Source organism: Alligator mississippiensis, chromosome 1, assembly GCF_030867095.1.
Source record: "Alligator mississippiensis isolate rAllMis1 chromosome 1, rAllMis1, whole genome shotgun sequence".
In the NCBI taxonomy this organism is placed as follows: domain Eukaryota; kingdom Metazoa; phylum Chordata; order Crocodylia; family Alligatoridae; genus Alligator; species Alligator mississippiensis.
The window spans coordinates 214532104-214557240 of NC_081824.1; the positions used below are offsets into that span (position 1 = coordinate 214532104).

A 25137-nucleotide genomic window follows, 5' to 3' on the forward strand; every position below is an offset into this window, starting at 1 on the left:
CTATTGGCAAGACCCAGTACTTTACTGCCCAACAGGGCTTGTGGAAGGACAGGCCATTGCTCCCTGCCCTCCTAGAAAGCAAGTAGTCATCAAGAAGGACAGAGGGCAAGGTCTGAAATTAAGCGTCAAATGTTTCCAGTTGTGATTTAAAGCCAGAGCTGACAGTGCTCTGTGCCTATTAAAACTGGCCTGGCTACTGCTCTGAGCTACCCAGGGCGTGAGCTCCCTGGACTGCCACAGGGCTCACGGCAGGTCCAGAGAGCACAACTCATCTCCCACTGCTTGCAAATGAGAACAGCAGCCACTGCTGCTCCCCCTCTCCCCTCCCCCCAGCTAATGCTGCAGGGGTAAGCCCAGCTCCTAAGACCTCGGAGACTGCGCATAGCAGAATGCCGAAGAAAGCAGCTCAGAGGGAGGAACATCACCCCAGGATTCATTTAGAGTACGTTCTCATACTCTTGTCAGGGGAAAAACGAACTGGGTCTGTTCTTTGCAAGAAGCTTGAAGCCCACCCAAATCCTACCCCAGGACCAATCCTTGGGAGTCGGGAGCAGCACGTGGCACCACCACAACTGTGGGCTCCTAGGAACCCGAGGGCCCTTACAGTGTGCCCACCAGAATGTGCCCCAGAGCCGAGGCCACGGATTTCTCTTCCCTGGGGAATGTCCCAGGGAATTTGAGGACAGTGACATTTCCCCGAGACCTACCTCCCACTCAAGTCGCTCCTAACCCCCTTGTAGTGTCCTACTGTGAATAGGTGGGATTACCCTTGTTCATGAGAGGGGGTATTATCCCTGAATGGGAGGGCAAGACACCTTCTCTAGGTCGCTGAGGGGGCATCCACACGTGCTTTAATGCAGAGTTGACTGGTTAGCTCTGAAGTAAGCACCCCCGTCTACATGTGTGGCTCTATTAGGCTGGAATAAATTAGGGTGACCAGAACAGAGGACATTATGGTTTTCTGCAACTCTGTCCTCTATTGATACAAAACCTGGATGCCTTTAATGTCCTCTATTTTTCTCTTCAAAAGAAAAATAGAGGACATAAAGGCATCCAGGTTTCATATCAATAGAGGACAACCGAACTGTCCTCTTATGATGGCCACACTAAAATTAACTCACTCTGCCATAAGATAGTGCCTGACACTATGGCAGAGTTATTTACTCTGTCACAATGCATGTGTAGATGGTGATTGGGGCTGGCTGGGGCACAAGGGTGCTATAGTGCAAGGGCTGCCTGCCAGCGAGCCCCACACTAGCACCCTTGTGCCCCAGCCAGCCCCTCCACAACACGTGATGCTGGAGCAGAGCAGCTCTGAGCTGGCAGACTGACCCATGGTGCTCCCTGCCAGTCAGGGCTGCTCTGCCCGGGCTCAATGTGCTGTAATCACAGGTGCACATGTAAACACTGCGCCCGGGAGCAGTAAACTCCAGCATGAACTGCAGTTTGGTCACAAAAATGAGTGATTAAAAAAACAACCCTGCAATGAGTGTATCTTTTAATTGTTTATTGTATAATATAAAACTACAAAAGTAAGACTGCTCATTTCCATGTACATTTGTCCAATTGTTTTGATTACAGCCCATACCTACATGTGAATACAGTAATCTGGTTTCAGATGTATATGTCTGTAATATTGCATAGAAAAGGCACAGCTCTAAGGTCTGTGGGGGGGAGGGAGGGGGAGAAATACAGCCTTCTTTTTGACAATAACAAGCCCTGTTCAACAACCATGCACTGAACATGTCACACTATTTACACCTTTTCTAGAATCTCTGCCTTTTCAGACACTAGTATGGATTACACTTATCCCTCCCAACTTGTAGGTGGTGATTTTTTTCTTTCTTTTTTATTTTATTTTCTTTAAAAGGTTCCAGGACTTGCATTAGGCTTATTTTCAGCAAGAGAGAGAGCAAGCTTAAAAAGAGCTAACTTCTAAGAAATGTTCAGTCCCATTAACATAATCACTGAAAGCAACTTTCACAGAAGCAGGATGCTGAAGCCTGTTTGGAAAAGAAAAACAAATCAACGTTCACAACACTTTGGAGTGAATTAGACCGTTTGTCAGACAGGACTCTCTGCAATTTGCTCTCTTAGTTTCTGAAAAAAAAGTGTAAACTTTGGGTTCACAACATTGAGTTTTAAATCATCTGGGCTATTAACATGCAACAGGGAGAAACCGGCTGCAGCGCAAGGTAGTTTGTTCTCACAATGGTCATTTCAGAAGTGGTTCTTATTTTCTAACTTGCAGCAGGGAATGCGAATAGATCATACTCTGGATTTTTGTTGAACACTATCTTTCTTTGCAATGTTTCTTCTTTTCAAAGGAAGTGCTTCTTCCTTCACATCCAAGGCTGTACAGTCCACTAAGGCTCTGAGAAGCGACTGTATTAGCGGGCGCCCCAATCTTGCAGTCCCTATTGCAAGCCCAGGTCCAGCAGAGTACAACGTGAGTTGCATACAAACTAGGACTGCCTGATCGGGCCTGGTAAGCAATACGTTTAAGCCCATGCAATTAACACGTTGCACTTGGAAAGTGCATTTACAACTGCTACGCTGTATCTTACCATGCGCAAAGGTGGCACTGGTTCCACTCTGTTTCCTAGGGAAAGAGTACCGTCCTGCAAATGTACTCATTCATGCAGCCCCAGGGGCTTCGGTGGGGCTCCTTGCATACGTGGAGATTGCTTGTGTATCTACAAAATCAGCCCCCAGAGGAAGAGGTGGATCAAATCAAGTGTGCTCCCAGCAGACTTCCCAGGGTCGAATGGGAGTCAGTCCCCATTAGAAGGAACTGACACGTCAGGAGGCTGATAGCAATGGCTGATTCTGCATACTGAACTATTCTTCATCCATACCTCTTGAATATTTCACAAACCTGACCCATATTAGAACAAAGAGGCGAGGGGGGAAAGGAGGGGAGGAAATCATGTGAACCATGCGTATCCCGAATCAAACCCAAATCATTCTCTCTGAATGTAGCTCCCATCCCCTTTTCATACAGATTTACATTCCTACAAGAGAATACATTCCTACCATACATTCTGTACATGTTACAATCCAGATGTTGTTAGCTTCACAATAAAATAAATATATTTACAAAGGAAAAAAAAGGAATAAATAACTTATGAAAAAAAACAACAAAAAAAATCACTTCAAATCCAAAGCTCTTTCATTCTGCTCCCATCTTGTCATTTCATTGCACATCAGTGTCAATATACATCCTCTGGCATACCTCTTGCATAAAGAATACTTAACCTGACTGTTATTCTACAACCGTTGCAAAGATCACACTACTGACAGAAAGTTGCTGCAAAGAGAGTGAGATTCCAGCAAGCATTTCCATCTACAGAGGAAGAGGTTACAGCTCAGAATAAGAATTCCTGACCTTTTGCCTAATTTTACACGTTAGGTGCATCTCTGTGCTATCAATTGCCTTCAAGTACTATAAGACTGACTTCAGCACCAAGGATACACAGATTTCTTGACTGGTAAAACATATTTTGAAATTCTCTCTTCTATTTTGCAAATACCAAGAGACTTCAAAATTAACCCTTTTAGAGCTACGGTTCACTGCTCCAAAAATGGCGCTTATTTGAACTGTTGCCTAACATATGGTATCGGTTTAAACACACCATTAAATAATAAAAAAAAAAGGGGGGGGGGCATTTCTAAGTTATTGTAAATCAGTTTTGCACAATGGTAAATCAATATACTTACCAAATTATTGTTCTGGGGGGAAGAATTAAAACAAAAAAAATTAACATGCTTGTGTGGCTATGTGATTTTTGCACACGCACACCCCCCCCCACCCCCCTCACGGGCCATAATTTTCCTGGTTCCTCCAGTTCTAAAAGTTGCAGAGTCTGTGGCAGGGTTATCATCACAGAGAAATAAGGCTGGAAGGGACCTCAAGAGGTCATCTAGTATTCTCTTACAAGGTATGGAAACTGCAGGATGAACAATAACCACAAGTTCCTGAATGCAAAAAAATGGAACAATTATTCCTTACGCCTCCCCCTGTTAAAAATGGCCCCCCAATTCTACACTTGGTTGATGGCATTCTGTGCGAAATAGTAAATACTATTACAGTCCTTGCAAGCAAACAACTGCAAGTTCATCAACATTTTGTTGCTTCATTGAGTTAGTCTTTAAAAACAAACTGAAGCTGGCTGATTAATTAGAATCCAAAGCATTCCATAATTGTACACAACACATTTCATTCATATTAGCAGTTCCTTCATTGCAATATCTGAAATTCATTGCTTTGTATTGCATTTGTATGCATTATTCATTTACTAGTAAATATATATGGCCTGTTTTAAAGTGCCAATTTATAAAGCTGCCTCCTTAAAAGGCAGATAAGACCCAATTTTATTCATGACAAGAAGTGAGCAGAACTGGCTGAATATTGCCAAATGACATAAAACATAATTTAAAATTTCTTAAATAAATATAAAAGATATTCCTAAAGAAGCCATAGGCATGTTGACAATATAGGTTGTAACCTGCACTCAACAGCTAAAGTACCATTGGAAAACTAAAATGCCATAGCAACTTCAGCAACAGGCATGATACATTGCAAATCGTTTTTAAATTAAATGTACACCACAATGAGTTAAAAAAATGCTATTGGTGCAGTAATGAGAAGACTTCTCAGGTGTTACAGGGGAAGGAAACATGCATAGAAAGCTGTGTCTGTATATTCATTGTATAACAGGTCTATAAAGTGTAAAGCAGGTAACACAGTTGATACAAGAAACCAACCCTACAGGAGATGCCAAGTGATGTAATGCAACTGGCTCCAGTTTCAACAGCAATGGATATTAAAATTAAGTCCATCCAGTGCAGATAAGAGATGAGCTTCACTGCAGTAATACTGAACTTGCCTTTTTCAGCACTTATCAACACAGTGGGGGGAAAAATGCTCCAAGAAAGGGCAAGTGGAATCTTGAATGCAAATGAATTGGAGCAAAGAGCATGGATGCTGCTCTCCAATAAAAACTGCAAAATCATTTTTGTAACCGGTGTGTGTGTTTCCCCTTAAACTTGTTTGCAGTCATTTCTGCTGAGGAGTCGCAGGACTGCTAAAATGCTTACGCAGTTCAAGGAACAAAGAAAACATGATGTTCCAAATAAAACTTTCTTAAAAGGAACAGACATTTGCTTGGCATACTGGCATTAAGATTAAGCTCCCAGTAGCCTTGATCTCACAAGACACCACTTCCAATGAAGTTTCACAACTATTTCCTGCCAACTGTTTAACATAGGTGTTGGAACAGACATGGCTCTAAGTTTTAGAAATCACAGTAGTGCACAGGTGGTTACAGCAGGGAGCAAACATTTGTGAAACTTGTGAAACAGCCCTCGGCCCTTTCTCAAAGCACTTTTGTTTGCATTCAGGAGACCAACTGCAGGTTTATTTGATCCAATTTTCTCTTTGCACCATACACATATAAAACATTACAACTCTGTATAAAAGTACAAGTGGTTCTTGTACATCTGAATTATGCAGGAACTATGTGAGCAAATCCTATCAAAATAGCTATTTTTTGTGTGTATAAACAGCATTTGTTTTTAGAAAAAACAATATCATAAACTGCAGAATCTGTACAAAAATATAAAATAAATTTGGGCAGCAGTTTCTAAACAGCCATGTAAATGCAACACTTAAAGAGGAATAGTTAATGCCTCCAAAAGGCTGAATTGCTAAATCAACCTATACAGGGCTAAAATGGTACTGAGATTATCTAAATAATAAAATTTTTACCTCTTGCAATAAAACTTATAGAAAAAATAGACAAATATGCACATGCAATTTACAGCTTTTCCCAACATAATCCTTGTGCTTAGCTTTTACAATTTAATTTTTTTGTTGTAATAACATAGTAATATTGTCTACAATACGTATTCTTTCCTACACCAGGGTATTCGGTCTTCCTTGAGGAACCACTTTAAAAAAAAAAAAAAAAATACATTAAAAGTGGTCATACGTGGATGAAGGCACTCCAACTCTGCTTGAAGCAAAATCTACTGTGATTTTTTTCTTTTAAAAAAAGGCAAGCAAGGACGCATGCACAGTGCTGTGAATCGGGGGCAGCAGGGTAGGTCAGTGGGTGGGCAGGGACTGTGAAAATACTACCAAGTGAATATACTGGTACAGAAAGTCACTGTTTTAAGACCCAACAAGCACCTCCATTATGTGATCCAGTTCTGTGAGGTCCATTTTGAAAGGCTGATTTGGGGTTACTGGTTGACTGCTATAAGGGGCTAGAGTTTTTAGAAGATCATCTGCTGAGACGGGAGCCATTTTTGAGGCAGTCCCTGTAGCAGACGTGCAAGGGTCAAAATCATACATAGAAGTATCAATGTCAGCAAACAGAATATCATCCAAGGTCAAGTCTGTGAGGAAACCTGTGGAAGTTGTTATCTCAAAATTGCCAGGTAGGGAGTCCATTAGTTTTGATTCATTTGTTCTGCTCTCCTGGACTCCCTCGGGTTTTTGAATGTTAGACTCGCAGGAGTTATCTTTAGAGTCCTCTGCTGCTGCTTCTGCTGCTGCTACGACTGCCTCGGTAGAGGTAGGTGTTGGACAGAGCTCCTCAATTTCATCCAAGGCTGAGGAGAAACTGTCCTTTACAGGTTGGATAGCTGGAGGTGGTAGTTTTGTAGGACCATCATGTTGGACAGTCTGGGAAGTGCAAAAAGTGTCATCCTCAAGCAAAGAGGCTGGGGTGAGGCAAGACTCCAATGGTGTAGTGCTTACAAAGTCAGTGGGGTGAATTGACGGAGAGGCAAGGTGGCTGAACGCGGGCTGGGCCTCTCTGAAGTTGTCACCGAGAGGGTCAGTAGGCTGAGAAGTGGTGATGAACACAGGCCTCAAGCTGCCTTCTTGTTTGAGTTCCTCCTGGATTCGTCTCAACATGTTGTTAATTAAAACAGTCTTTTGCAAGCTTGGCTCTGTTAATGGCCTGTGGTTATAAAGTTTCATAAGGGAAATGTTGAAGATAGTCTGGCGCTGTAAGGTGTAAGACACCTTAGATGGACCGTCAGTAGGAGACACCACTTTGCCTTCCAGCCCATCTTCATGCTCGTCAAACTTCCGCTTTCCTCCTTTCCCCAACATATATCTGGAAAAGAGGAGGGGAAGTCATTAAAAAAAGAGCACCAAGTGAAAACATTTATCTTACAGCAAAATGCCTGCCTGTCTTCACACAGACATCTCAGTTTTCACATACTAGCTGCTCAACATAACAGCAAGGCAGACGGATCTTATTCAGACCGCATTGGTGCTGTTTCATACCAGTAAAACTCCATTTGCATCACTGAAATTTCTCCTGATTTACAATGGTGTGATAAGAAATGAAAGTGGGGTAAAGAGAACACCAACCCTAACACCACCAGGCTGCAACTGAAAATAAAATTGAATTTTAAGTTCTAGGTATGACTACAACAGCAACTAGCAGTCAAAACTCTGTAGTGTCTTGCACTCTGGCTTGTGTTAAATGTATGCTTTCATATATCTATACATAAATGGACAATGCTTGGTACAGGTGCTGTATTAACAATTTACTTGAATTTCCTGACCTTTGCATTTATGTTCCCAACAGTAATGCTGTAGTAGTCTGGGAAGTTTTGTACTAAATTTCCCAGATTATTTTAAACTGGGGAGGGGGCGAGGAGTGGACCCAAGCAACTGTACACTGAAAGAAAATCCTGCCTTAAGCCTGTAGATTTAACTCTCTGGCATTCCAGATACATGCAGAGCGGTTGTGGACTCTCTATCCTTGGAGGATTTTTGGCCTGGCTAGACAAAGCCTTGGCAGGAATGATCTAGTTGGGGTTGGTCCTGCTTTGAGCAGGGGGTTGGACAAGATGACCTTGTCCAACCCCCTTGAAGGCATCAGAAAAGCCAATGGCACTTTATCGTGCATCAGCAGATGCATGATGAATAGATCCAAAGAGGTGATACTTCCCCTCTATCAGGCGCTGGTCAGACCGCAGTTGGAGTACTGCGTGCAATTCTGGGCACCGCACTTCAAGAGGGATGCAGATAACCTGGAGAGGGTCCAGAGAAGGGCCACTCGTATGGTTAAGGGCTTGCAGACCAAGCCCTATGAGGAGAGACTGGGGCACCTGGACCTCTTCAGCCTCCACAAGAGAAGGTTGAGAGGCGACCTTGTGGCTGCCTATAAGTTCATCACAGGGGCACAGAAGGGAATTGGTGAGGTTTTATTCACCAAGGCGCCCCTGGGGGTTACAAGAAATAATGGTCACAAGCTAGCAGAGAGCAGGTTTAGACTGGACATTAGGAAGAACTTCTTCACAGTTAGAGTGGCCAAGGTCTGGAACGGGCTCCCAAGGGAGGTGGTGCTCTCCCCTACCCTGGGGGTCTTCAAGAGGAGGTTGGATATGCATCTAGCCAGGGTCATCTGAACCCAGCACTCTTTCCTGCCTATGCAGGGGGTCAGACTCGATGATCTATTGAGGTCCCTTCCGACCCTAACATCTATGAATCTATAAACCTCCTGAAGTCCTTTTCAACCCTCATTTTCAATTATTCTATATAGGAGCCTGTGGTTTTATTTAAATGATTAAATGTGAAAAAAGCTACCAGAGCAGGAAATGCAGTTATAACAATAATCTCACATCTCAAAAGCAGACACATTCTGGATGAAGCTAAAACTTTCCAGTTGTTCATTCCACCCTCTTGCCAATGGCAATTTCTAGAGCACAATCCCCTGTTTAGCATGGCTAAAGAGCATGGCTGAAGAGCGACGGCCAAGATTTGCGAGAAGACCAGTCACTCTCGATCTCTTACTTTTGAGATGCTTTAAAACAATCCAATTGTCCAAAAAAAATAAATAAATAATAATTAATTAATTAATTACCAAAAAAAAAAAAAAAAAAATCGCTGAGCCCCTGCCTTCTGATAATTAGGCAAATCCAGCATCTGGAAGCCACTTGAATAATGTAGCCTGTGTCTGCCAGAGTATTTATCTCTAGATACTTCAGCATCTCAAACAGGCAATGGCAAATATATAGATAAGATAGTCACCATGTCAATATGAGCACTGCTGTGGCCAGAGAGCTAGTCTGTACCACTTCCAAGCTCTGAGTGAGAAGCATTTCATGCCCACATGTGGCAGACAACCAGAACCACAGCTGATGTGTCTACCTGTTTGTATCACTGTGCTTTCAAGCCTGAGTTTCTGAAAGGTGCTGAAAGTCAGTAAGACTCAGATGCCTAAACCTAATGCTGAATAGTCATGACACCTAAATCCTTTGGATGGTCTCAGCCTTGAATTTCCACTTCGTATTAACCACTGGAGCCTACACTACTTTGTGTTACTTTCAGCCCAACAACAGAAAATATTTCCTAGCAATGCTGTCATTAGTTCTTTATTCAACTGCATCTTGCTTATTTGAAGTAATACTAACTGCCTTTGTTTCAGTAGATTGATAACCGACCACTGTCTGGGTATCTTTATCAATAGAAAAGCAATATCCCAAAGCAGTTTCTTCAATGAGGAACACATCCATGTCAAGCTTTAAAGGCACTTCTGAGATACCAGTAAAAGTGTTTTTGGTGTGTTTTTTTAAGTGGTCAACATGAACATAAATGCTTTAGATAAACAGTAAGAAAGGAAACAAGGAATTTTATCAAGCTTTCTCCTGAATATAAATCATTGTGCTAAGAAAAATAAAACCTGGTGTTCTTCTGGCCCAGACGTTCTCTTCCAGAAAGTTAATGAACACCTGAAAAAGGCTTTGAAGTGCTCCTCAAACTAGCTAGACTAGTACAAGTACAACCAGACTACTGTCAGCAATACTCATGTGGCAGAAAAATTACCACACCAGAGATGCGTAGCACTAAAGCCAGTGAACAAATTCTCAGGTTGTGACAATCAATGCCCCATACTATACACTGGCATGAATAACCAGGGGTCAAGGAACAAAAAAAAGTCACCTCCCTCTTAACAATGCACATCTTCCATAAGTTCTGAAAGCAAACGCAGAGTTTATTTTGTCTGGGTTTTATTGGAGTCTTAATTAACTCAGAAGAACAGATTCCAATCCCTGCTGCAGAATGTGTTTTTCTGCTACAGATGGCCTCCAGATATTCTTTCAGTGCTTGTGAGATTTCGGTCTCTCTGTCATTCCCCCACCCCCGCCATTAGGCTGCATGGAGCAAATTTACTAGACGAGATGTTTTATCGTATCTAATCTAAGCTGGAGAGAATAGAGGCCATTAGTACACTTCACTCGCCTGTCCCATGGGCTCCATCAATACAGCCTGGGGTAATCCTACAGGAGGGAAGAACTATGCTGCTTGCTGCATGTCATTCCCAACACACCAGCTCCTTGTGGAGAGAGGGGGAACCATGCAAACTCAGAGGGGGCAAGCGTATGGGTCCCTGGGGGGAGAGAAAGGGAGTGGGGGAAGCCAGATCAGCACAGAAAAGCCTCCGATAGGCTCCCATCATCCAGAAGCAGCACACTTCACACCCAGAAGCTGTGCAGCCACTGGCTCCCTGCCACACTTCCCCACTTGCTGGGATAGGGGGAGGGGGATTAAGCAGAACATGCAGAGCGGCAAACTCCCCAGGGACCCACCATTGTTTTACATGGGGATAACAATGCAGGGATTGGAGTTTGCCTTTCTCTTTCTGTAAGAGCACCAGCCTCTAACTGACAACAGATCTCGGGAGCGAAGGGCAAGAGAGAAAGGCAAAAAAGACAGCCCTATGGTGCAGCAATGAGCTTCCTGCCCACTCGCCTCCCTCCAGCAAGTTCAGCTGGAGGGTTTTTTCCTGGGAGGCTGGGCCAAGCACTGCTTCCCCAATCCAACATCACCACAGCTGCTGGGGCAGAAGAGGGAAGGGGCCTGGGGGGATATTTTTTCCCTTCAACAACAGTAATGGGATTGTTGAAGCCTCGCAAGTGTCTCATTTAAGTAGGACCAGCTCAGCCCTTCCTCTAGTTTTGCCTTTTCTATTAAAGAACATATTTAAGAAGGGGTGAAAATTTCAGTCTGCACAATAAAACCGAGTGATAGATGAGATCAGCTCAACATGCACAGCAGGGAAATCACAACAGAAGTCTAAATAGATTTTTAACCCCAAACCCGACTCCTCTCATACAATATTTACTGTGCAGCCAGAAGTGTCGGAGAGACGAAACCAGCTGTCCTCACTGGAGCACGATTCCCAGCTCACCTAATGGGAGTGAGGCCTGAGGAACACTGCCCTGCACGTGCCTGCTCACTAACTGGTTGTGCATCCTACACACCAACTGATATCACCAATATGACCTTTCTCCTTATCCCCGTACTTGTTCCAGAAGCAGTTCGAAAAGCAAAAAGGCTATAGAGGTCCAGCCAACGGTGCCAAGAATGCTGCAACACGTTTCTGAAGTTCACTTAACATAAAGCCTGAAACCAGTTTAGGGAAGTTAATCCTTTTTAGAAATAAATACCAAACCCAGATCTTTGAGTAATATTTTTTTTTCTCTTAAATAGAAGCGGGGGGAACAAACACAGAGGAACTGAGGAACCAGTAGGCTATAATCCAAGTTTCTTGGCTGGCTACCAAGAATCCCTGTGCCTGGAATCTCGGGTGAACGAGAACTCTGAAATTTAGCACTACCCCATGGAAGTCTGCTTTTTCTCTGCTCCCTAGTGCCAATTTCATGGAATGTGCTCACGCTCAATTGCTCCGCCCTTTTTCTTAATTTTATTTTTACATATTCTGTAGTAGCATGCTTTCTTTCCCTTCAAATGGAAAAGCCAGGAACAAAAAGGCAAGGCTAACAGACACAGGGTATATCAAATATGTATCCTTAAGCTTGGCAGTTTTAGAAACTGTGTTGTTTTTTCATAGCTTGTGGACTAAGAAAAGTGTTAAAAGTCTTCTCCTATGGAGAAGGGTTTGAAATTAGAAAGTATTTATTGTACAAAACAAACCCTTCTTCCCACTAACCAGAAAGCAGGCAGTTTGGGTGGCTGACCAGCAAGTTACTGTTTATTTATTTTTTTCCCCCCCAGTTTTGCTGGCTGATCTGGTTCCTACATTCAAGAACAAGAACTGTGGGACCTGAATCAGGTTTTTAAAATTGACCAACAGTAATGACAGGCTCATCACCAGTAAACAAAATGAGAACTCCTATACACTGTTTTCCAGGAAGCTCAAAAATGACTCAAGGCTTCCTGCACACATGACTGTCTAGCTTTCATGTATCGTGCAGGCTCTGTGTAGTTCAGTTCAAACAGAGTGATAGTGGGGTCCTTTTTAAAGGCCGATCAGGTAACTCATCTTTTCACTTACTACTTTACAAACATACTCCTGTCTGTCCCCCTCTTTATCAAGCAAGTCTAAATCTGCAAAGCAGGTACTTGGAGTCCAAATAGAAGGGTTCCTATATACCTTTGACAAGGGGGCTAGAATGAACACCATTAAAACATTAACTTTCTAAGACCTTGTTTTCTCTTGGCACAAAAGAGATGTTTTTGTTCTGCATAGTACAAAAATGAGTTGGCGATTTCATCCCAGTATCTGAGAGTTCAGTATTGTGCATCTTGTCTTGTTAAGGTGTTGACCAATTTAGGAGTTATTTGGGCAGTTTGTACTACCTCAGAAAGTTGCTCCAACTTAATCCTACTCATCCTGGTCTGATGGGGAGTGTAACTTACATCCTACTCATCTGAGATGTCTGATGGGGAGTGTAACTTACAGAGCAGGTTAAGCAAAGGGCAAAAATGAATATAACACAGAATATATTCCTACCTTCCAAATGAAAGAAGCCTTGGTGGGATGCAATAAACAGCTCCTGGGATAGGACTCACAGCTGTGACAAGTCCAGCAGGGTACTGCTTTATGACAACTCCCTAACTTATTAAGTTTATTATGGACTAGCCTACAATGACCTCAGGACCTCTTCTACAAGTATGTATATCCCATTTCTAGTCATCCTTTTCAATCTATTTCTTTAGCTATGCGTTATATCGAGCCCAGGGCTTGTGTTTGTCAGGGTCCCGTTTGCTATGGCTGGGTGCATAACTGAACTGGGTTTAAAGAGAGATAAAGCAAAATTGAGTAATTCATTCAGAGTAGAAAAATGACTTTGAGATTTTCCAGATTTCACCCACAAAGCAAACTGTTTTGGCTCCAGATTTGGAAGACCAGACACAAGAGCCTCTCATTCCATTCTGGTTCACGAAGACTTAATTATTTTCTAGCCCTCTAACCATTAGCATGACTAGGAAATACAAGAGCAATGTTGGTGTCATTTGATGTGTAGATTGTTTGTTTTAAAATTAAAAAGAAGAACATGATGTTTATCCATTTTTCTGCACTTCATTGTACATGCACTTATTGGCTCTGCCTTCTCCTCAGCTCTGGCAGCTTTGGATGGTTTCACAGAAAAGAAACCAACCAAAGGTGGTTCTCTAAAGCTAACAGTAAGATGATCAGCATGAGCAGGAAAGGTTGTACAATGTCTGCCTACAAGATTTCTGGTCCTGGTTAGAGAAACAAGCCCTTTACTTTCCAGGGAACAAAGACCCACACATACACATCATTGAAAAACTACTTTTCAATCCTGCTTACAGTGGTATTTCCTATTACTAGTCCCTCTGCTGAAGTCTTTATTGACTAAATTCATAACAATGTGTGTGTGGGAAGAAAGAGGGAAGAAGGGAGTTGGGTCATTTTGTCCCTAGATAGAATAGGAAGCAGTTCTATGTCCAGTTTAGTTTTAAATATATTTTATGCATAGGTACATTTCTTGAAAGTTTATTCCAGAGGTTAGAAAGCATTGCTGCTAAATGAGAAGCCAGGAATAGCTTGTCAAAAAAGCAGTTTAGCACCACAAGACAGAGTGCCCATACAGAATTCACAGAACTGGATAAATCCAAGAAGCCACATCCCTACTTCTTTCATCTATGCCAAGGATTCTCAACCAGGATGCCATGAGGTGCTGCTCAATATTAGCAATGTCAGGTGTGCAAACATCTACAAGAGATCCATAAGATAAACCCTGAGATTTCAAACAAGAATCCAGAGTGTCAAAAACATTCCACCCAGTATGGTCCTTCTGAATTCTGTGCAACAGAAAAAAGCTCTATTATTTTTCTGTAGTCAAAAACTGAATGAAAGTTAAGAACTGGCATTTTCCAAGCCATGCCCCGAGTCTAATGAGAGGTGACCTGAGTCTAAAAGGGGTGAGAAGGACTGATTTACACCACCCCATTTTAAAGGCCAAATGGTCTGAGACCCTGTTGGAGAACAAACACCGTTTTGTTTTGTTTTTCTAAAAGGCCCTCGCATCAGCCTCAGCCATCCACAGGCAACAAGCTGTCCCTGCAGATCCGGAGTTTGAAGGAAATAAGAATCTAGGAGGGGCTGCTGTGTGAAGTGTAGCTTAAAGTAGAGCTGGCAATGGCTGCTTCCTGATTGAAATCCTGGGTAACTGAAACCATAGCACTTAAATAAAAATTAAGGGGGGGGGGGGGGGGAACAAAACAAAACAGCACAAAACACAACACCGCATTATTTCACTTTCTTTTTCCTGGAAAATATTAAAGCTCAAACACAGCTGAGCAGAAAGAGAATCCAGGGTAATATGCCCATTTATCTCTGAAACCATGGCTTTTCCGACCCTCATGTGTAACCATGCCTCTGCTCGGCTCCTCCGAGATTGTATCCTGTATGTTTTTCAGGCACTTCCTGCATTGCCTGTCACATGAAATATTTTCCTTTCCCTCCCCTGCAATACCATGTCTCCGAGGACCAAATTTAGGTTCCAATAAAGCCAATGGGAGGTTGATTACCGACTTCAGAGAGGCCAGGATTTGATATGGACTGCCCAAAAACCATAATGAAAAGATATGTCATGCCAGCTGGCAACATTACGGCCCCAAATCTCTAGACCAGAGGTAGGCACCTGACAGGTGCCAAAATGTGGCACATGAAAGCATTTTGCTTGGCACGCACACCTTGGGGCAGACACTAGAGAAGAGACCAGGGTTGCACTGCCACAGCCAGGATCGGGCCCCCTGCAGCTCCTCCTCCGTCTGCCCCTGGCACTCCAACATCTTACAAATTGAAGTTGCAGGTGTTTTTGGCACTGCCCAAAAACATTGCCAACCCCTGCTCTAAACCCACCTGAGCTGCATTCAATACAAGGACTAGAAGCCATTTCTATACTTACAACTCCCACACAGGGCTGGTCAGAACAACCTAAGGACTAACTGTAAATTATAGCCAGTCACCTGTGACTTCAAGGGAGACAGTGGCACCCTTCAACCTGCCTCTGCCCTGGTCAGTCTAGCAAGGGCATGGGAGATAGAAACTGAAAGCTATATGGCACCTTTAAGCTACCCGAGAGCACCCACCAGCTGTGTGCCCTCAGAACAGGGTCTAGGATCTGACCCTTAATATTCCTGACAGACTCAAAGTCAACATCTGGTGGTGCTAGTCCTTGAGTACCTGCTGGTTGGAAAACTGAATTGGCCTATGTAGAGCAACTCTCCAACCCCCTCCAGGAGCAATGGATCCCCTTTTCTGCAATGACTTGAAGCTGGAAAAGGAAGAGTAATTCCCAGAGGTCGAGAAAGAGGTTGCTCTGCTCTGGCTGGGGAAAATGAATGCCAGTCTAGTGTCCATTTTAAAAAGTCTGAAGGGAAGTTACGAAATAGGACTGTTTGGTTTTAGCCCCAAATATCTGACAAAATAAACTGAGTTAATAAAAAATAGAGAGAGAAAAATACCTCACTTAGAAAACCTAAACCCAAAGCTCCCCGAACACATGCGCACACAGGCATGTGCACACCCTCATTTAAAGATTTGCGTTTGTTGGTACAATGGAGCCTTTAGATCGTGGTATAGCAGTGTCATGGTAGGAAGCCAGTACAGCATGTTCTGCACGACTAGATTTGATATGCTGCAGCTGGCTCAGGATTTGGACGTTAGCTGCTTTTGCAAGGCTTCTTGGTGCACGATTCTGATCTCTCATCTGTAGATTTCATATGAGCCTGACCCAGCTGACTCCCAAGGAGTTACTCTTGATTTGCAATCTTGCTGTTGAAAAATCAAGCCCAAGGATGATGTACAAGTGGAGGGTACAAGAAAAGACAGAAAACTGGAAGAGGTGTTCAGAAAGGGACAGTCTGAAGGCTCCTCTCAGCTCAGGTAACTAAACTCTCTCACTTACAGGGTTTGTTCTTTCCAAACACCAGCAGTTATTTTTACATGCATTCTGGGTTTGTTTGTTTTTTTAGTGGAATCATTTTTAAAGCAGCTTTTACAAAACTCTCTTTTGAATGCTAGAAAACCTCAGCCTCCTGCGCAGCTCTCCCCTGTCTGAGAGCACAGGGAATCATTTCGGCTTCGCCAGCCTGCTCTCCAAAGCCCTCAGTGCCAGCAAGGCTAGTGAATGGCAGGCATTTCCGGCACATATTTTATATGAACCTAGGCTGCCCATTTGCTTTTGGGGAAGGATTAAAATCAGGTCCAACTCTAAAACTGGGAAAGCCAATAAAATTCACCCCATGGAGGCCAACCGGGACCAGAACATTCAGAGGGGCAAAGCACCCGCACTCCTGCCACAGACATGAATGGTGGTGGTAGGCGTTTAGCCACTGAAAACCCAGCTGTGTTAATTCAGACATGGCAATACAGATTTATACCCTAAACTTGAGGCACCCAACTTTGAACATTCAGGCTTAACTGATGGAGCCCAGGTACCCAGTAAATGAAACAACAGTTACGTTCAAAATAAACTGAAGCCAACCCAAAAACCACAAGGGGAAATTTTCAGTAGCTGTCCTAAGTAGGTTTTAGTGTAGGAGCAGCATAGTGAAGGCTACAGCAATTGCAGATGGGACACCAGAGGAAGTTTAGAGTCTCAGCTGAAGAATGCTCAGAGCTACCTGGGTGGCTTTACTTGATGCCCAAAAACACATCCTGGTATTCTGAGGTCCCTACAGAAACATCCATGCTAATTGGAAAGTAAGGTGAAGCCTTTCCCTAACAAATAAGCAATGCAATTATAAAGCAAGTCAATAGTGTAAAGCCAGCTAACGTGTTCCAGCGATATTTTGTAACTGTAATCTGATACTACTGTTTCCATCCTCGTGCCTCGCCTGCACTCCCTTGTTGCATACTGTACTATTTGAGGCCCAGAGGGCAAAGCAAGCTCTTGCTGTTTGTTAATGATCAGAAACTGCATTTCGACTGAAAGCTGCATGCGTGCCGCCCACTCCACTTTCTCGATAGTTTCTTAAACTTGAAGACTACTGAAACCGAAGCAGGCAGTATACTTCTTGAAATACTGAAGCAAGCAGAAACAACAAAATGAAAACACAAAACCCACCCTCCTCCCGATTTAAAACTCCAACAAGTTTTTACTGGGTTAAAAAAAAAAGTAAGAAAGAAAAAGAAAAAGCCACATTCTAACTCAGTCTCTTTACTTACAGTCTGCTAACTCTTTCAGGAAGCATACGCTTCTATTAAATTAAAAACAGTTTCTAACGCTGTCAGTTTACTAAGTATAACCTTTTCTCTTGGAAGAAGAGAACCTCAATGTTTTTGACAAACAGCACCCAGCAAACAGAACTGTCAGATAAAGCAGGAATGGGCTCCAATAAATATCAGTTAGAATAAACTGCTAGCTTGTTAAATAATCATTTCAAAGGAGAAACAAGTTTTGTAGATCATAGCACTGTTATTAAGAGCGTTTATATTAGAACTTCTGTGAAGTTCTCTCACACTAATACAAGTTTAAATTGGACTTATTAAACCATTAAAAAGTACCCTAAAAATTGGAAGGTCTTGGCAACTACATAGCTGCTACACGGAATGCAGTCTGGGTATTTTTCATATGCCCTCTTAAGTAGAAATCAAAATCCAATAGCACAGACAGGATAGGACAGGTGAGTGAATTAGAAAGAGGACCTTCTCCTCCTTGATACAAAAGGACAAATGATGTGTTCTTAGAATACAGGATGAGTTTGCACAAAACAGTTACTGAAACAAGATAGCATTCACTTATGGGGAAGCATTCAAACCTGTTCCTTTCCAGGCAAGAATGAACTTTGGGGGGCAGCGTGCATTTGGTTTATGCCAGAGGCCACAGCTAGCCAAACTGTCACTACTCCCAATTTCAACTTTGGGCACAGAACTTCCCTTTTGCCTCCTTGCAACAGTGACCAAAGGCATCAGTCAGGTGTGACCAGGCTCACAGGACTCCAGTCTGTCCCTTTTTGGTCTTGTTTACCCAATGTGTGGGAGAGGTGAGGAGGGGTGTCACCATGCAGAAAGAAGCACCCTGTCATTCCTGGCACTGGCTCAACCCCACTCACCAAAACACTAGTGTTTGTGGATCCCACTTGATCACTGACATCATTTAGACCTGTTCTGAGTGAGATCAGACAAGCCTGTGTTACAGAGTCAGGCTACCAGTGCACTAGTATTGGGGGAAAGGCAAGGAGAGGGAGGGCCAGGACACACACAAAGCTTTAATCCCATGTCACCTTTGTCCAGACTCCTTACTACTCTCTTCCATAGAACAGCTGCGCCACTCTATGCCAATGACTGTCAACCACCGTGCTGTGGCACTCTGGGGTACCTGGAGATCCTTTCAAGGTGTGGCACTCCAATGCACCGTCTGCACTGTTAGGCATGCAAACAGGATTTACAAGACAAAGTGTGTGGCTTAAAGCTAAGGAGGTGTGTGCCTAGAGTCCAAAAAAAAAAAAAAACGTTGAGAAATCACTGCTCCGTACCAATGGTTCTCAACCTTGTCAGACTCCAGTCATCCTTGGAAAATGCCAGTTCTTAGCTGTCACTTGTTTTTTGACTACAGGAAAAAAACAGAGCAAGTCTTCAGTTGCAAAGAATTCAGAAAGCCTGTAACAAGGCAATATGTTTTGGCCACTATAGATTCTTAATTATTCTTATTCTGGGTTTATCTTGTGATCATGTTTAGGTATTTGGGCACCTAACATTGCTAAAACTGCAAAGCACCCTGCAGCACCCCTAAAAGGCATTCGGAGCACTCCAGGGTGCTACAGCATCCTGGCTGAGAACCACTGCTCTGGGCAAGCTATGCAGACAGAGGCCTTTGCTTCCAGAATCTGCCAAGCCAGCAGGGAGCACCTTAGATTAAGCAAGAGGGTTTTCTGTCCCCTGGCTGAATAAGGGTCAGTTTTACAACCCAAAGAGGGAGACACCAAGGTTATTCCAAAACTTAGGTCTCCACGTGGCAGCATTAAGGAAGTTGTCAGACCTGCCAAGCACGAGTCAAATTATATTATGCTGTGTACACATGGTTCAGACATATGGTACAGCAATTCTGCTGCCAATATCCAGTAACCTGCTGCCAATATCCAGTACCTCAGGGTCTATGGTCTGGAACCTTACACAGCTGATGAAGTAGAGAATCAGAACTGCAGTAACCACGCAGTCCTCAGGAATAGTTCACTTGCATGGATGTTAGGGAGTAAATCCATCTATTTGAACAAACCAACAAATGATGCTTGCTGTTACCTGAAGATATGCTATAGAGCCTAGTCAAGAGAGGCCTCTGGGGCTGAAGTTAGTCAAGAAGCCTCTATACCAGTGGTTTTCAACCTGTAGTCTGCAGACCCCTGGGAGCCCACAGACTACAGCTAAGGGGGGGACATGAAAGATGACTATGATCAGTCAAGAGTATGTGAATATCCACACTTACAAATCAAGGGGGCCGCACCTCTGATCGAAATTTCCAGAGGTCTGCAAATGAAAAAAAGTTGAAAACCACTGCCACAGACCATTCTTTCAGCAAGTCAGAGAATAAATGGGAGTCAATCCTTGATTTAGGCCCAAATCCTGCTAGTAGAACCACTGCACAGATTGCTCACTGAAATCAATGAGGCCCAGTGCAGGAGTCTGTTCACACATTTCTACCATGAAAAGTCAGGGCATAATCTCTTCAAGCAGCGAAGCAGCAACAATTAAGATGGCTGTGTACTGCTTTGGGGCCCAATACAGTGAAGAGCTGACTTCCCCCTGTTCCACTGGCTTCAGAGCCTGCTGGGAAGGGGCAGTTTAATTGTAATCTGAATACAAAGCCATCTGAAAGTGCTAGTAGAGACAGCAGTGCAAGTGACATGCACTAACAAATAAACATAAAGCCTTCACAGTCAAGAGAACCTGCAATGACAAGATGCCACCATCTAAAAGTGAAGGTGAAATATTACACACCTACCAACTTCTCTCTTCTTCTGCAATTTTGTTATTGTGCTAAACAATAGGTTGTTGCCGTGTTGTGTCATATTCAGCTGGTTAAACAAGATGTCTTTAGTGGCACATACATATCATGGTCTGGTTGATATATTTAGCATATTTAAGGCTCCAAAGTTTTCAGAGTCTCTTCTTTCCTGGATGCAGGCAATTCGCGTAAAGGTTAATGGGAGCTATGTGTGCATCAAAGGGAGAGTAGGCATTTCCACCCCCAGACCCCCTTGTGTATAACAGAAGACAGTTTTTCCTCAGGTATTCTATAATTGCTTGGATGGAGTTCTCGTTCTCAACCCTTTTTTAATGCCTTTTCCCCAAAGGGACCTTGTTTTCCCCCTCACGTTATAGACCCTTAATAAACACACTGGGAAAAAAACCCAACCCCAAAACAACATGCCACAGAGAACAGAGCTGTACAGGCTGCCAAAAAAGCACACTACTGCTCTGAAAACAGAGGACTGAATAAAATTACCACAGTTTAACTGAAAAGCAGCGACTAGACTTTTTTCCTAAAGAAAAGCACAATGAAAAATGCAAACTACATCTCAGCCACGGCAAATCATTCTAGCTAGTCTTGTAGGTTGTGTTTATTAACCAGTTTCTTGCCACTGAAAGTTAAGGGGGAAAAAACCTGAGCAAATTCACAGGAAGTGTTTCCATGGCATTCTTTATAAAGCAATTGTCCTTGTATATTTATGAGTCGTTTTTAGCTTTTTTTGATGTGAAGGTAATGAACACAGTACCAAGAACCTTAAACAGGCATGCCGCAAGGGAGTCCTCAGAATTGCTGGTTTTACAGCTTTTGTAGCCTGTAGGGGAGTGACAGGCTACACATCTGTAGCCTCTGTCCACAGAGCCTCTGTCTCTGTCCTCCTCTGTCACATCTGTCCAACTTGACTCCCCAGCCTGAATGAACAGGTACCTACACACAGCTGGGTCAGTTGAGGGCAACCCTGGGTGCAAGTCAAGCTCTCCAAGATGCCTTATCTGCTCTGCCAGGGTGCTCCAGTACACGTTATCAACTCAGAAGTAACTGGCAAGAACAGGTACCACTAATGGAGGACTCTTGATAAGTGCAAAAATGCACGGCTTCTTTATTAGGAATTCTCATACTACACAGGGAGAAATGTAGGCTTTATCAATTATTCCGAGGGGAAGATAAAGTTTTAACCTGTCCCCAGCACACGTAAGAGCAGGAAAATAGTGAAGATGTACCATGAAAGTTTGCTAAGACAGTTATGTGATGTTTGGTAAATGGACAACTGTTGGCTCTTTCAATCCAGCTTTCTAACGTTATGCAAGTGTTGAAATACAGCGCATGTTTTCCTGTTTCCTGAAGGAGACTTCTGAAAGCTGATAAAGGGAACCTTGGCTGGCACTGAACTACAGTGAACCCATAACTACGAGCAAGAGGCAGAGAGATTTAATTTTCACGGTATCTGATACCACAATCAAAACAACCAAGCAGACATAAAAAATAGTATAATTAAGAATATTAACCACTGAAGCTGCATAATTTGTAATGTCCAATAACTGAAATGCTAATATCCTCAAATCTGTCATGTTAGACTTGCAGTTTTAACCAACTGTCCTATTTTGCAGACATGCTTTTTAATCCCACAGCTCAGTTATCCATCTGTGTGTACATCTCATCTCAATTCCATATTTAAAAGACTGTGTGGCACAGTCAATTAACATAAAAAATTTAATTTAAACCAAGTACAGTAAGTACATTTGTGTTGGTGGAAAAGTCAATCTACATGTCATGACCCCCTCCCCAAAACTGATCAGAAAAGAATGAGGCATTCTAAACTGCATTCCTCCTTTAAACCAGACAAATCATACACCACAGCCAAGTTCTATATTAGCTTTCCTACAGTTACAGTGACCAGGGGGGAAAAAAAAATCTAACCCAAGGCAGCATGTGCATCATGTATGTCTTTTTGTGCTCATAACTGAGGGGAACAAACCAGACAACACATGGCTTCAAAAAAAAAGAAATATAATATTATCCCTCTTATTCATTCACAGTACTTTATGCAATAAACACTCTGATTAGAGGAAGGGTGTGTTTTTAAGAGGATAGTTATCTTAGAAGCACCGACTTCCCAAGCAGATAGAGGAGGAGTTTAACAGAGGCCATGCATGTAGTCACAGGAAGGGACAGAAGCAAAGTTATTGTACCCATGGGATGGTGAGGTATTAAAAGGCTCAGCTCAAAGTCCTTCTGACTGTAGTATTGCATGACATAACTTAGGTGACTTCTCCTGAGAAGGGGCAAAAGGATAAGGGTTGATTTGTAGCAAATCACACTATAATAAATGCTTAAATGTTATTGTCTCTCCCTCTCTCTCTCTCCCCCCACCCCTTTCAGGGCAATAAGGAAGAAAATGTTGCTACCACTCAAAACACTCAGTTGGAATTCACAGACAAGCCAAATCTCCTTTCATAATAAATTGACTTACACTAGTCAAATAAAAATGTTTATTTGCAAAAATACAAAATCTAATATAGAGGGGGGGAAAAAGATGAGTGCACACGCATGCTGAGGCAGGGTGGTAATTCCCTATAAATACATGAAAAATATGGAGTTTATGAAGACAGAAAAATGTTGCTGTATTTTATGAATTAATTTAAGAACTTCATTTTGCAGCTACCTGAAGTTAAGACAAAGCCGCCTCTAGGTATTTAAAACTAGTCAGACCTGCTGTAGCAGTTGCACAGTCTGTTTCAAATATGCCCTCGCAGTTCTTCCAACCCCCACCCCAACACATATCCGCATAGTTTACCTCCAACCATGGGCGTTTCTATAGCGCAGTTTACTCAACAGACTTATTGCCTCCCTGGCAAGGGAAAGAGTTTTAGAAGACCAATGTGAAAAGCTAATAAGAAAAAGCTAGTACATAGGAAGCAAATAGTGTGGTAAGTAGGAACCACCATTCTGCAGAAAGCCTGTTTGGATCCTAGGGCACAACTGTTTGCAGTAGATTGAAAATCCTGGATCAAAAGAAAAATGTTTTGTTTGTTACAGATAATCCTGGCAGGTATTAAATCTGAGCAAATGAAATCCTTTACTTAAATACTGCAGCACTGAATGCATACCAAATGGAGGGAAAGTCTAAATGATCCCATCCACATGTCCTTTGAAGAAAGACCAGTGTTACACTGTACTGCTTATTAATGGTATTGATTTTTAAATTAAAATTAAAATACCCTTTTCATATCCTAAATAAATCTTAAGGCGTTTCCTGCGCTGATACCCACTTTGAATGCAGAGGCTATAGGATCAAATCTAGCTCATTTTACTGATACAGGAAGAAGGCAAGTAGGATCCAACTCTTACTGATGACTCAGATTGTGACATCTGTCACTCAAAGCCATATAAAAACCACCCTCCAAAACGGGAAACTTCTCCCAGCCCCTATCCACCTTTATTCTCCAAAAATTCAGCTAGGTTGCAGACACGGATTTATAGGCATTACAAAACCAAAATTACACCCTCAGTTGTGAATGCACATAATGTCTGTGTGCTCTGTGCCTGCAGCAGAAGGCAGAATTTGGCCCTTTGTTTGGAGGGAGACTAGTACATGATCACGTAACTCAAGACTGCAGGCATGATTCCATTACACCAGGGTAAATCTGGAGTAACTCCAAAGACAAGGAGCTTCTGCACCGACTTCTCTGAGCTGCTGAGCAACAATCCACTCTGAGGTGGAGAAAGCAAAAGTTGCCTTTTCATTGGGGGCCTCTGTGGACCCCTCATCCAGTGGCCAGCTTGGCCTCCAAACTGGAGCTTTCGAACAGTTTTATAGCTGCTGACTTCATGCAGTGGCCTGAAGCCCCCAGACACCATTCCAGTTTTCCCCCAGGAATGTCCCCAGGCCAACTCCATACCACACAGGGAATCCCCTGTGCTGGTGGAATCTCCCTGCCCCAAATCAAAACCAGCTTTAGAGCTCCCTTAGGCCAAAGTGGCATAAAGCAGAGGATTTGGTCCACAGGCTTCAGCAAGTTACACTAGACTTACAATGGTGCAGAAGAGATCAGACTCTAGCCAGGTAACGTGCTTACGAGAACATTACTTCTTGTTTGCATTGTCACCAAACCTTCACATGGATCAGGGCCCCATTGTGCAAGGTGCTGCACAGAGAACAAAAGGGCTAGCCCTGCCCCAAAACACTTGCAACCGATAGGCTTCATGTTCACTTAGAAATTGGCTTCTCTCAACTTCTGAGCAACTAACTGCAACTTTGACAGAATTAACAGATTCTTCCCTTCTTCCCTCTGCCCCACTTCTGGTACATAGCTACCATTATCTTTTAGTTTTCACATTACTAATGATGAACAAATAAGGGGAAAAAATAAGTGAAAACCTCAGCCATGGCAAATATTAAAGGTGACTTAATTTACTAAAAAGTAAAACCTAAAACACATGAAAGGTCTCATTCCACCTATGGGAAGCAGGCACTTCTATTCAGCAGCAGCTAAATCTAGTTGCTATTCAATTTGTGTAGTTTTAAAACAACTTACTGGCATAAAATATAGGAGTGACTTCTATACAAAACAAGCAAAAAACAAAAGCCAGAAGCCACCCCTCATTCTTGGATTTGCAGATGCAGATGCCATTTTCTATAAACTACTAATTAGTGGGAGGATCAGCTACACTAGGATCTGCACCTATTGCCATTAGGCAATTTAAACTGGACCTTGCTCTCTCTTTTCTTCAGTGCATTCATGATCTTTGGACTCAGTAATCAGAGTCTGCTGTTTCTGGCACAGATTTTTTTTTTTTTTTTTTGCTAAAGAAACTGTTTCAGCTGGAGCTGTCTCCTCTTGTACCAGGACTACAAATATGAAG

At 42.8% G+C, this 25137-nt stretch overlaps 1 protein-coding gene across 5 annotated transcripts in view; it reads right to left on the minus strand.

Annotated features, from left to right (window-relative positions):
* Positions 1 to 1492: 1492 nt before the first annotated feature.
* Positions 1493 to 25137, minus strand: part of SERTAD2 (SERTA domain containing 2) — a 109761-nt gene continuing 86116 nt past the window's right edge. For all 5 annotated transcript variants that reach the window (XM_006264905.4, XM_019500800.2, XM_014595045.3 and 2 more), the window contains one exon: positions 1493 to 7130. In XM_006264905.4, coding sequence (XP_006264967.1) covers positions 6176 to 7126 — 951 coding nt within the window. In that variant the 5' untranslated portion in view covers positions 7127 to 7130 and the 3' untranslated portion in view covers positions 1493 to 6175. The remainder of the gene's footprint in view (positions 7131 to 25137) is intronic.